The sequence below is a fragment of the Pezoporus wallicus genome, unplaced genomic scaffold (genome assembly GCF_028554395.1).
Source record: "Pezoporus wallicus isolate ANWC-B61680 ecotype Strahan unplaced genomic scaffold, APGP_CSIRO_Pwel_v1 contig_7820, whole genome shotgun sequence".
In the NCBI taxonomy this organism is placed as follows: domain Eukaryota; kingdom Metazoa; phylum Chordata; class Aves; order Psittaciformes; family Psittacidae; genus Pezoporus; species Pezoporus wallicus.
In genome coordinates, this window is record NW_026641900.1 from 557,291 (window position 1) to 569,416 (window position 12,126).

The 12,126-nt window shown below is 42.4% G+C and overlaps 1 protein-coding gene across 4 annotated transcripts in view; it reads right to left on the minus strand.

The window, feature by feature from the left end:
* The window catches only part of BMPER (BMP binding endothelial regulator), a 146,953-nt gene that overhangs the window by 113,942 nt on the left and 20,885 nt on the right, over window positions 1-12,126 (minus strand). For 3 of the 4 annotated variants that reach the window (XM_057425758.1, XM_057425757.1, XM_057425760.1), the window contains exon 3: window positions 6,706-6,805. The exons of the other annotated variant lie outside the window; for it this stretch is intronic. In XM_057425758.1, coding sequence (XP_057281741.1) covers window positions 6,706-6,805 — 100 coding nt within the window. The remainder of the gene's footprint in view (window positions 1-6,705; window positions 6,806-12,126) is intronic. 4 annotated transcript variants of the gene reach the window in all.

The following is a 12,126-nucleotide window of genomic DNA, read 5'->3' on the forward strand; positions in this document are numbered from 1 at the left end:
CTTTATTACTCACTCTGACATTGCCTAATAAGATTCCAGAAGAGATTTTTGCTTATTTTAGGCTAATGAGAATTTTATAGACAAGTCATTTCCTTATTCTCCCAAGAGAAAGTGATAGATTGGTGCACAATAGACTGGCTCCCCATCCCTCATTTCTTCAGCATCTTTCTTCTCCTATTAAGTCTTTTTCTTGCTTTCCCTCCACTTTCTATTTAAAAAACGTAACCCCTCTATTGGCATGGAAAATAAACATTAGGAAAAAGAAAACAGTTAGAAGACATGTTTTATTTAGTGTTTGATAAATTAATCCTCAGGGAAGTATCCAGGCATGCTAACACTAAATATCAGCTGGAGCCAAAGAGAAAAAAACACAAATTCCAACCAAACAAAAACTCCAAACAAGAAACAAAACAATAACTTGCACATTCTGCACTATTTCCTGGGCAGGAAAGTTGTTGGTCAAAACAAGAGAACTGTGAACCCCATCACAAAATAGATTTTCATATGCCTTAATGACATGTGAAAATGGTAAAGCCATTGACAGCTACTAGAAAATTCAACTTCCTATTGGCCAAGCCTGGTCTTCATTTGTCAACACAGAAGCATGAAAGTATATACAAAATCTCCCCTGCTTATCCAGTCTAACTCGAAACGGTGAAAAGCGAACTCTTTCCTCTGTAACTGAGTACGATCAAACCTATTTGCAGCTGAGCCACTGCAATTACAATACTCAAGGGATGCAAGGCATGTAGGCCTTATAAAGGGCTTACAACACAGCAGAGTGAAGTGGCCATAGGGGTGAGCTGTGCCAGGACTCCACAGTTCACAGGCATATGATACAAAGAAGCTCATATTCACTGAACAAAGAGTAGCAGCAACAAAGGCATCAATTCTTCCCAGTGCTGTTTTTGCCCCCCTGCATCCTACTGGAACTGAATTTCACCTTTCAAATGTCTTGTGTTTCACAAATACACATGCAGAGTGCGGAAAAGTCACTCTGCAGGTCCAGAAGAACCTTGCAATCCAAATGCCTTATAGTTAAAGCTACCACTGAATCTTGAGCTCAGTGTGCTTGCCATCTCTGGCAGCTGAAGAGCTGTGACCTCTCATGGTTATGAGGGTGCCATGAATGATGTTATTTGATTGCCGTTTATACCCAGTCTCCTCATGATCAGTACAGCTTACAAGCTTCAAAGTCAAACAGTAAAAGAAATTCTTATTCCAGTATTAAGTGTCCTAAGATGTTTATCATGTTGTTCCAGAGAAACATTATATGTGTATGTTGTGTGAAGTCTCCATCCTGGTCTTCCGTTTCCTTTTACTTTGCTGCACTGGGCACAATGTCCACACACAAAGTATAAGTGCATCCACATTATCACCATGGAGCTCTCATGTTATTTTCTAGTCCAAGCATCCTGAGCAACTGCTCTGTGATTGTAAAACTCCAGGTAATGTTTGACAGCAAAAGTATTTATGTCAACATGACAAGATACTTCGTAAGGAGCTTCTTACATAAAAGGAAAAATAATATAATGACCTTGACTAATATATTAATCAAGATAATAAGAAAATCTGAGATCTGGGCAGCAACTGAACACAATAGTTTACACCAGATATTCAAGGGATATGAAATGTATGTGTAAAGACCTTTTTAAGAAGAGTTAACCCAAGGGAAGGATGGAGAGAGAGAGACCTTTTCTTAGGCATAACCTGATACTGGATGATACTGTCCTTAGTGGCTGTATGTCACTGCTTCAAAACCCCTGCCTTTGCTTGAAATACAAAGCTAGAAATTGAATGAAAGCTGAGGCAAACCTCCAATCTCAAGAAACAGGAGTCCTGGTTCAGAGCTGGAGCACATCACCAAAAGCCTGAGAGACTAAGAGGCAGTAAGAAAGGCCAAGAAAAAAAGTAAGACTTGATTATGTCCTCAAAACATCTCTTTCCATAACCTGTCTCTGACAGATGCCAGGACTAGATTATGAACTTCCCAGGCTATCACCCTCCATCCACGTACTGGGTTGCACCCTTGTCTCTGCAAGCTTGCCTTAGAGCATGAAAGGATGAGCTGCAAGTTATAGTGCTGAGCAGGGCCCCACACAAAGCCCCAGCTGATCAGTGTTACAGCAGGGCACCAAACTGGTATCAGGTATCTCATACTAGGGGTGTCCACAGGCAAAGTGCTGAATGCATGCATGGCCTCTGCAGGGCCTTAGTAGAGTACCCAGAGCACTGATAAACTCATAACCTCCCTCTAACTTCCCTTGCAAGCCAGCCCTAACAGTTGAAATTGGCTGCAATCCTCAACCATATTTGATATCCAAGAAATGCCCAATTAGCTACGATAGCTTTGAATATTCAATATTACAGGGAACTAGTGTTGCTGTTGCCTGGGCTGTGATTCCATTCTCTGTAGACTCCAGATCAATGAAACACAGCTCGTGAACCTCTAAGATCGTTGATTTATGAAAATGAAACACACAGCAAAAAAACCCCCACAGTAATCCTCAGAAGTTTACAAGGGCAGAAAAAGCAAAACCGCACATGGGAAGTGAAAGAAACTTCAGAAGAAATCTCTTATTACAAATACCCACCAACTTTGTCTTTGCACATCCACAGAAGATTCAGATTCTTAGGATAAGAGAGTAGAATATGGAGCACCATTTTAGAAAGGCAAACTTTATGCAGCCCTGAGCCACTAATACCACTTCTTCAGAGAGCAAGTAAGTTATTATTAGAGGTGTAGAGAGCTCTACATCCAAGTGACAGGTCTCCATCTAACTAAATAAGAAAATGCTGCCAAATCTATTTCTATAATCTCAGTGATCTCATACGTTTTCATTAAACATATGAAATAAAATGAGAGATGAAAAGTGGCCTATTTATCCTACGCTAAAGTAATGAAAGGGCTTAATTTTTTTAATATTTTCAAAATGAATAGTATGCTAGAGGTATAGGGTATGTTTTATAAGCTGCATTTAGTACCTGTTAGAAGACTAACCTCTCTGAAAATCTGCACTATTATACTTAGTTGTTTGCATTCTCCTTGCAGCAGGGAGCCATAATCATGGGCTCACATTTCTCTGTTCCAGACTCTGCACAAACACACAGCAAAAGCGAGCCTTGCCCCACAGACTTTACTATCCAAGGTCCTATGGGCTTAAAGACAAAAACAGTGTTCAAACACACTGCTAGTCTGGTGTATTAAAATCTTAAGCCAAATCTTTCAATATGTGAGGGATAACATGTTGTTTCCACCACAGTGAGTTTTCTAACTGCAGAAGCTATACTTGCTGCTGTTTCTTACTTTTTTTTATTAAGAAAAATGAAATAAAGTGCTAAAAATTATCTAAGTGGCATAGAAATACCCAAATCAAAGCAAGGGAGATAACGCTCACCACTGTCTGCCAACAATTCCATTTCTCCTGTGTGCACAGCTTTTAATATGGGATTTCATCTGGATGCACCATGGCAGGTATATAGTATCAGACTGCTTCTCTGCTATCAGAGATACTGGGCCTACATACCCAGTTCTTATGCACTCCTCACAACAGAAAGAATGTCCTGGCAGCAGTGTCACGAATGACTCATGAGTGGCGGTTTCCTTCCTACAGAAGCCAGTTCTGGAAACATACCCTTTGGTCTTGATGTCATCATGCTGATGATGTGCTCAAATGACAACAACCATTCATTCATTCATGCATTCATTCATTCATTCATTTCTTCACAGGGTAGGAAGACATGAAGCTATCAAATAGAGCTGGCAAGAGCCCCTAAGGCCTGATTAAGCTCTTCTAGGCTTCAGGAATGAAGCCAAGAAAAAAGCCATCAGGTTCTGATGTCTTTTCTTTGTAATATTCTTTTCACGTTTAGATGAAATGAAACCAGTCTAAAAAAAAAAGAAAGAATAAATCAGAAAAAAAAAGAAAAAGCCCGGTTTCCCTTTTCCTGCTTGCATTCCCTATGGGCACTCTGGCAGGCTGACAAAATAGAACTGAGAACAAGCACTGCAGGGCAAAGTCCTGGCTGCATCTCAGCTCCACACAGGGAGTGCCGGGGAGCTGCTACAACACCAAAGGGAGTAGGTGAAGTGCTAGGCAGGCATTTGCACCCATGATTCCCCAAATATTCCCCATACCCGCATTACACAGCAAGAGCTTCAGCAACATTTGGAGTGGCAGGAGAGCAAGCAGCCTCCCAGGAGGTAGATCTGGCTCCATCAACATCTTCCCATAGCACCAGAACAACCTGGTGACAGTGTGTGGTGTCAGGACTGCTATAGGTATATAGGTGCATATTTTGCTTTATCTTTCAGAAAGAGGAGAAAAACTCATTCAGAAATGTCCTTCTAGGCAAGTATCTGATAGCAGCCAACAACAGATACCCATGGCAAAGTGAAAAATACAGTGCAAGCTCCATAGCTCTACCTTAGCCTCCAGAGGAGAGAGAACAAGCAGCCTACCTGATATGCCCTCAGTGGAGACACGGCGGTCTCACACAGAAAAATATCAGAGCATTCTGGTTTGTACCCTATTGCTTTCCTAGTAAACCCAATGTTCAGTTTTCCCTTTGAAGAGCTACTGGGGTTGAGCTGATCCACCCAGAGAAGTATCTTTTGTAACACTGAGAAACAGTTGTTAACTGGTAACTGCCAGCTCAGAGCCCGTTACTGTATCTGTAGTTAGGATTGTTTTGTCCTGCATGCACATGTTTATTCCCATCTATGTTAACTTCCTTTGCCATTTTGTCATCAGTTGTGCAGTGTGTTAAGACCCTTCTCAACTCCTGACAGGCAGCCCTCCTCCTTTACTAAGCTAAAGAGAGGTCATCAGCAGGAAGCTTTCTGTCCCTCTACACCCCTTTTCTAGCTCATTTCTGAGCACACTGACAAGTTGAGATCTTTGCTATGATCTGCTGGTAACCTTTTCCACTATGAAAACAACCACTCATTGTCACCACCTGTTAGTTATTCACTGATGAGAAGTGCTTCTCTGCAAAATCAGGGCTACTAAAGTTTCTTTAGCAGCTTCTGGTGAGAGATCTTGCTGTATGCCTATTAGTCGGGTATCTCTGTCCATATGCTTACTGATACATCCAAAGGACTAGGATTTTTGTAAGACGTAACTCTTTCCCCTTACATCACAATTATCCATGTGCCTCCTGATTCTGTTTTTGAACAGTTTCTATTAATTTTCCCATTAGATATGTCAGGCAATCTGCAGATGACAGGCTCAAGCCTATTAGTAATTTTCTGTAGGTACTTGCCCCAGTTCAGGATAAACAGAGAACCTTACAAGGAGTCTGAATTAAAATAATATATTAAAATAATATCTGTGTCCTCAACTTTGAAACCTTTTGTTTTTGTACGCATGCATGCGTGCACATATGCATATGTATGAATATAAAATTTTCAGGCCATTGCTAACTACACAACCCATTACGGAAATGAAAAATCAACCTCCAGCCTAATCAAAGCAACACTCAGGAATCTTTTGCTATAAAGCTGACATTAAATACAATTTGACAAAAGAAATAAATTGCATCTATGTAAAATCTGTTTCAATAATGCTTTAACTTTTTTATTTCAGTTCCTTTTAAGTGTCAGACTTCCAGACAAGTCCTCAAACTGTGGCTTGCCAAACCTATTTCAAAGTTGCAGCACAGAAGCAAAGACTGAGCACAGCAGCAGCTAACACACTTCTGCAACCATCCAGGAAAAATACATATCCATCATGTCTCTTCCATCTGAATTTCAGCATAATCTGTTTTCCTGCATTTGTATTTCCCTTTGGGAAGGCAATAAACGTTTGCATCTCCCAACAATTTATCCTACCCTATCTCCCCCTCAGAAACACTCCGTCACCACTGGAGAATTAAACAACAGAGAAAAATAAAGCTGTCTCAGTATGACACTCTCCACCTCATTGACTGCATCAGCAGTCCCTCAGCAAAATCAGTATTTTAGAGTATATTACTGTATCAGTATAAAAAAAAGACTGGTTTTCAACTTCATCTACTTGCACATATTTCATAGATAAGAATGCTTACACAATTTATTAATTTTATATATATATGCATTTATTTGATAATTACCTCATTCTAAAGAGCTTGGAAAATACAGCGTTGGTCAAGAAATAAATGTATATGTTCAGATTGTTGCCCATTTCAGATTTAATAAAAGGATCCCTGATATGATGATTTTAATCAGGAACATTTAGGGAAATAAACAGCATTTGGTTGATTTGTTTCTAATACGAGGAGAAATAAAAAGAGTCCTGGATAATTACTCTCCTCTTCATTACTCAGAAGCATTATTCCTATTCTGTCCAACCACACAAAAGGTTAAGGAATTCGTACTGACTGGTTGCTACTAGCAGATGGCTGTGGATCTAAAATATTTCTGATAGTTACAAAGGACATATCCCTTCAAAAGACTGACAACATGCCAACAAAGTACAGTAAAGATGTATTTCTAAAGGACTGCTGCTGTGCAAGAACTAATAATTACAGGACACATACACGAATTTATGCATTCTCCACCAGCTTTGTAAAACTATTAATTTTAATTATGGTTAATGTCCTTTTCTAGCCTCTGGTGACAGTAAGTCCCAGCTGAGAAGCTCCCAACTTTGTCCAATCTCTGTCAACACAGATGTGAATCGATAACATTTTAAGAAGAGGGAAACAACCAGAAGGGAAGCGCACCTTTGCAACGCTCACAGCAAGCTCCTCTCTGCTTAATGACGAGAGCACAGTCCTTGGAGAGCACTGGACACTTCTCCCTTTTGCATGTCACTTCCTTATTCTGGAAAAATAAAACAGACAAAAAAGCTATTGCAAGCAAACCAAATCCACAGCTACCATTTCTTGCCATTCAGAAAGTAAAATATGAGGCGAGCGTTCTGCTCTTTCTCTTCAGGAAAGGTCCTTGTGATTTCAAAGCATCTTTCTCCCCTTGAAGGAGCATAGCAGAAAACAGTCTGAATTATCCAGCAGGCCAAGTAAATGGTGTTTAAACTCTGCTCAGGCAGTAATTCATGAATACTACCCATCACAAGACAGAAAATATGCACCACTGAAGAAATCCACTTTACCTACATGAGCAATGAGCTACACGATACTCTTGTTAAAATATCCTTGGGGTCTTGTGCTGCCCCATGAACCACACAGCTCCAGAATCATTTCTCACGGTGACAAAAGGACAGATGGCTGAGGAAGAGCTGGCAGCCTCAGAGAAAACAAAACTCTCTGCCACTGCTGAATGTCATTTTAACTAGCGGTATTACCAAGCTACCCAGAGGTCCTTCGGAAGAAGCTACTGCACTGAAAATGAGACTACCGCAATTCATCTTTCTCCCCGAGATGCTGAGAGTCAATGAAACACCACAAGCAGGCAGCATCACTGTACATTACTGTCACATTTCTATGGCAAAGAGTCAGTGATGGCCAAGGCCAAAGAGCACATTGAGGAATGTCAATAGAGAATGTGTGACAGCAGGTAGGAGAGCTACCCCGTTTATAGCCTGCCTCTCCCCTGTGGTGTCAACCCTTCTGGTTATCCTTGCCTTTAAACAAGGCCAGAAAGCAAACACTTTGGGTGTTTCCTGCAGAGAAGTTTTGCTACTTGAAATTCCTGACTGCAAATAGCCCTCTGAAGTCACCTCCACCTATAATTGGTATCTTGGGTCATTAAGTGACACAGGTGGCCATCTATACTAGACGCAAGCACTCACCTCACCCACTCTTATGACTTTAATTAGAGACCAAAAAAATCAACGGCCTAGGAAAATGTAAATCATAAAACTAAAGGAGAAAAGGCTGTGCTTTCCAGTCTTTCCCTTTCGCTCCCTGTGGCCTTATTCAAGGTGCCTGTGAAGGATAACACGCAGTTTTTATTACACTCCAGCTCTTTGTCTAAAATCAGAGGTTTATTTTCTTCAAAGTCACTGCCTGATCTGATGGGAGCTATAAAGGCACTTCAATCTTATCAGTGTAAATGAGCACTCTCTTCAAGCCAGTGTGAAATCGGCAAATGAGAATCAAGCCCTAAAGCGCAGCTGCAGCAACACAAATGACTACTGTAAAAAGCCAGGTCACTGCTAGTCACTGTTAAGTGCTGGCTGCCCTGCATCACTCCAGCATCGCAGAGCAACCATAAATGCATTTTAACTGGTGAGTTAAGCTGAATTTATGGTAAGTCTGTAGCTCTGGACTGGCACAAAGCAGCCACAGCACAGAATTGCAACTGGCTCAACAAGTTCTTTTTAGAGCATAGGGTAAAATCTTGGCTCCCTTTACGTGAACACAGTGCCACTTGAACAAAGTGAGACTTTGCCTCCATTAAGCCTGTTGAAGGGCAGCGGAATCCAGTTTACCAGATCGACTATGAACAGTCTGTATTTTAAAGGGTTCTGCTAAGATGTGATTCTCTTTGAGGAGAGTTTGCTCAAATGTATCAAGTGTAGCAGCCCCACTGCCCTTGTCTGTAGGAAAATCTTGTGCATGGTTCAAATCATGTTTGAAAGAAAGGCAAAACCCGGTTTAGAGTACGTCTCCTTTGTTTTACCAAGCTGCAGCGTGCATCATGGACCTCTACGAGATGAGATGCATGGTGCCCTTCTATGCCAACCTAGCAGGGCTGGACCCATATCAGGGGTTCCAGTAGGCACCTACCCATCAGATTCCATCTTCAAAGGAAGACATTATTACTGCAGGAGGGATGAGGAGTAAAGCAGATCCATGTTCCTTTTCGTTCCCAGATTCCTAGGGGACTTCTGACGCAAATGTCTCACGCAAACCAGCTACCCAGGCAGCTTCTCACACTGAGAACCCTGAGTACCAGCTGCTTGCTTCCCTTTGCCCTCAGGTACATCCTAATGTAGTTGCTTCTTGCTGGCAATGCAAAATGATCCTAAGGATGACACCAACATATTTCAAACAAGAGAGACATGACAGCTACTGCTTCGAAGTAAAAGCCTCCTGTTTGCCCCCCACTTAAATCAGCAATCTTCACCAATTTATTTTTTGGTACCATTGAGCCAGCCCAGGCGTGCAGCCAGGTTTGGATCTTACTCTTCTTCCTTTATCACCAGCGATGCTGGTGGCTCAACCCCAAACTCAGGACCTGTGTTACACGTACGGATGGAAGCAACTGGAATGAGAAAACAAAAATGAGCTGGGCTGTACGTGCCCGCTGCTAGGAGGGAAAATCTGGAATTTCATATACTGGTGCCAAGGGCTGTTTTACATTAGGCAGCTATTCCACTTAAAGAACATTAGTGGCCCACAGTGCAGTGACAGGAACTGAAGGGTCCTTCCCTCTCGGAGGGTGTCTTAAGCAGTAGGCTATAGATTCCTAGTTCCTTTATCTCAGTAGACCTTGAACTAACTACATGAGTCTCAGTGACCCAGCTTCAGCAGAAGAGGGGCTTGCTTCTCATGCTCCCAAAAAGCCATCAGTCCCAAGAGCAAGGATGCTTGTGGGGAAACTAGGGGATGAATCTTTGAATTGCCTCTGGATATGGAGGGCACTGAACATGGTTGACTATCTTAAAGGGAAGTGCCATACACACATCCCTTTTTTTCCTCTTTATTTAAAGAAAAGAGCAAGCTCAGCTTTGTCTCTTGGAGGTGAAGCTGCATCCTTCTTCCCACAGGGGCAGGTCAGCGTATCCCAGGTAAACAGAGACAGCCTTTGCCAGCACAAGTGAAGCTAAGCACTTAAGTAGGGCGGGATCTGCAAAGCTGATGTTCCTCCTCTCTAGCTGGTATTATAGGCAAGCCCCAGACGGCTCCAAAAGCGTGTTTCAGGTGCCAGCCGAGGTGCCCCACTCCCTGCTACTGGGGTTGGGCTGAGCAGCACTCATGGCTGCAGCCCCCACTGCTCCTTTTGGGGTTTTATGCTGAAGAAGCATCCAGTAGGGCCACAACTGCAACATACTGCTCTGGCATAGTCATCATCGCAAAATGTCTTCTGTACTATGAAGAGATGAGCATAGCTCCAGGGCAGTGCATTCATGTGCCTCTTGCTGCTTCTAGGACAGGATTTAATCCCAATATTCTTCAAAAAAATCCTGTTTTATCTTACTGCTGCATCTTGTGGAAAACTGGAGCCAGCAGATGTACAGGAAAGGGTTAATGTACCATGCTGATCAGTCATAGGACAGCAGCAGATAAACCAGGGCTGGTAAATCATTGTTTAGTCTATTGCAGTCAGGCATTATCCAGTGCAGATCTCGCAGGCCCACTGGGTGTAAAAGTACAAAGATTAAACAAAGAGAAATTGTCATCAGGAGCTTTTTTTTCCCTTCACCCTCTCGCCCAAAACACTGCTCAGTGTCTACTGTCCATCTGCTTGTCCTGATTTTGCCTTCTTCCCTCTTATTTCGCAAGGGCAAAGCGAAGGGTGACAGCAAATGGTCTTTAGCAACAAATCCTTTCCTTTCCAAATATGTCCCTTTCTACCCTTAGTAATAATAACATTTCATTACTTGTCCCAGCCATACATTTTAAGAAGTCACTAAGTAGCTGCATGTAGGACAGCTGTATTACCAAACCTTCATCTGTGTTGTCAACAGCGTCTCTGGAGCTGTTGAAAGCTCTCAGATACTTTGATTTTTGCTGGTCTTAAGAGAAAACTTTTTAGACGGCAACATTCAGAAGCCAACAGTTATGAGAGGGTAGGGGATTTTTCTGTTCCTTTTGTTTAAAGGACGTGCACTCTGGCACCGAGAAGTGTGGAAGAGACACATGGCTCATAAATACATAAACTGTTTGCTAAGTCAGAAACCTGGGAGTCAGTCAAATCCATAATAGGATCCCAAGATTCATCATAAATAACTTTTAATTACAGCCCTGCACAATGGTTATTTTAAACAGATGGTTTATAGATTCACATCTGGGATTTTTGTTAATTTAGTGTTCAGGCACACACAGAGTAAGGGAGAGAACCTCAGCTGAAGGTTTTTATTAGTGCTATTTCTTATTCTGGCTGATCCAGAACAATGCTGCCACAGCTGACACAACTCCCCGGCCAGCGCTCAAACCCATAAAGGGCTCACACTGGAATCCCTTCAGAAAGGAAAATTTAGCGAAGTCATGGAGGATGACCCTCAACACTCCTCTCCTGGGCTCACCAAGCCCAACTGCTGGAGAACTTACGTCTTAACACCTTTGAAGGAAGATCAGTTTTGTGGGTGCCCACACTTTGCTAGTGGGAACCAAAGGTCTCTCTAACTTGGCATGCAAAGGTGAGGCCAAATTCCCACACACTAACCAGACCAAATACCACCGTTACCACTTCATGTTACCTTTACTACAACCTCCTCTCAATGCAATTTGCTCACCTTCCACATACACCTAGTATTTTTACCTGCCAGCAAAGAACTCAAAACAGCCCATTCTGGTGACAAAGCGTATCAAACTAACAGCCTTGAACTCACGTGGTCCCCCTAAATAAAATGCCAACATGAAAAGAAAAGAAAGAAAAGCAACCAAACACTAAAAAGAAATCTGAATATTTGGCAGAGGTCTTGGAGAGAACGTGTGCCAAACCACAGCTTGGAAGCCATAGCCAACTTTCAACAGGGTTCCCCACTGGGCTCCTGTCGGCTCACAGCAGTCACCGGGAGGATGGCTCTTTTCAACCTGGATTTGACTTGGAAGAGGAGAAAACAAAGGAATAAAATAAAACCAGGAGTCCATTTCTTTACGGCTGTACCAAAGAGTGACTCTGTCAGTGGTACCACAAGCTGTCACAGTTGTGCTGTCACAGCTGGCTGCTGATGGCCTTGCAGATGTGCATTCACAGAGGGCTAGATTGCCATGGTAAGAGCCTGGGGGGGTTTCTCTTTTTTTGACTTCTTATGTATTGAAAATGCTTTCAGAAGGCTGGCACTGCACTTGTGATACCCTGAGGTTAGTAACTATTTCAGGTTTGACTTCAAGAGAGCAGACAAAAAACAAACGACAGGCTGAGAAAGTTGGGGCTGTTCAGACTGGAGAAGAGAAGCTGCATGGAGACCTCAGAGCAGCTTCCAGTGTCTGAAGGGGGCCTACAAGGGTGCTGGAGAGGGACTCTTCATCAGGGACTATAGTGATAGGACAAGGGGCAATGGGTTCAAACCT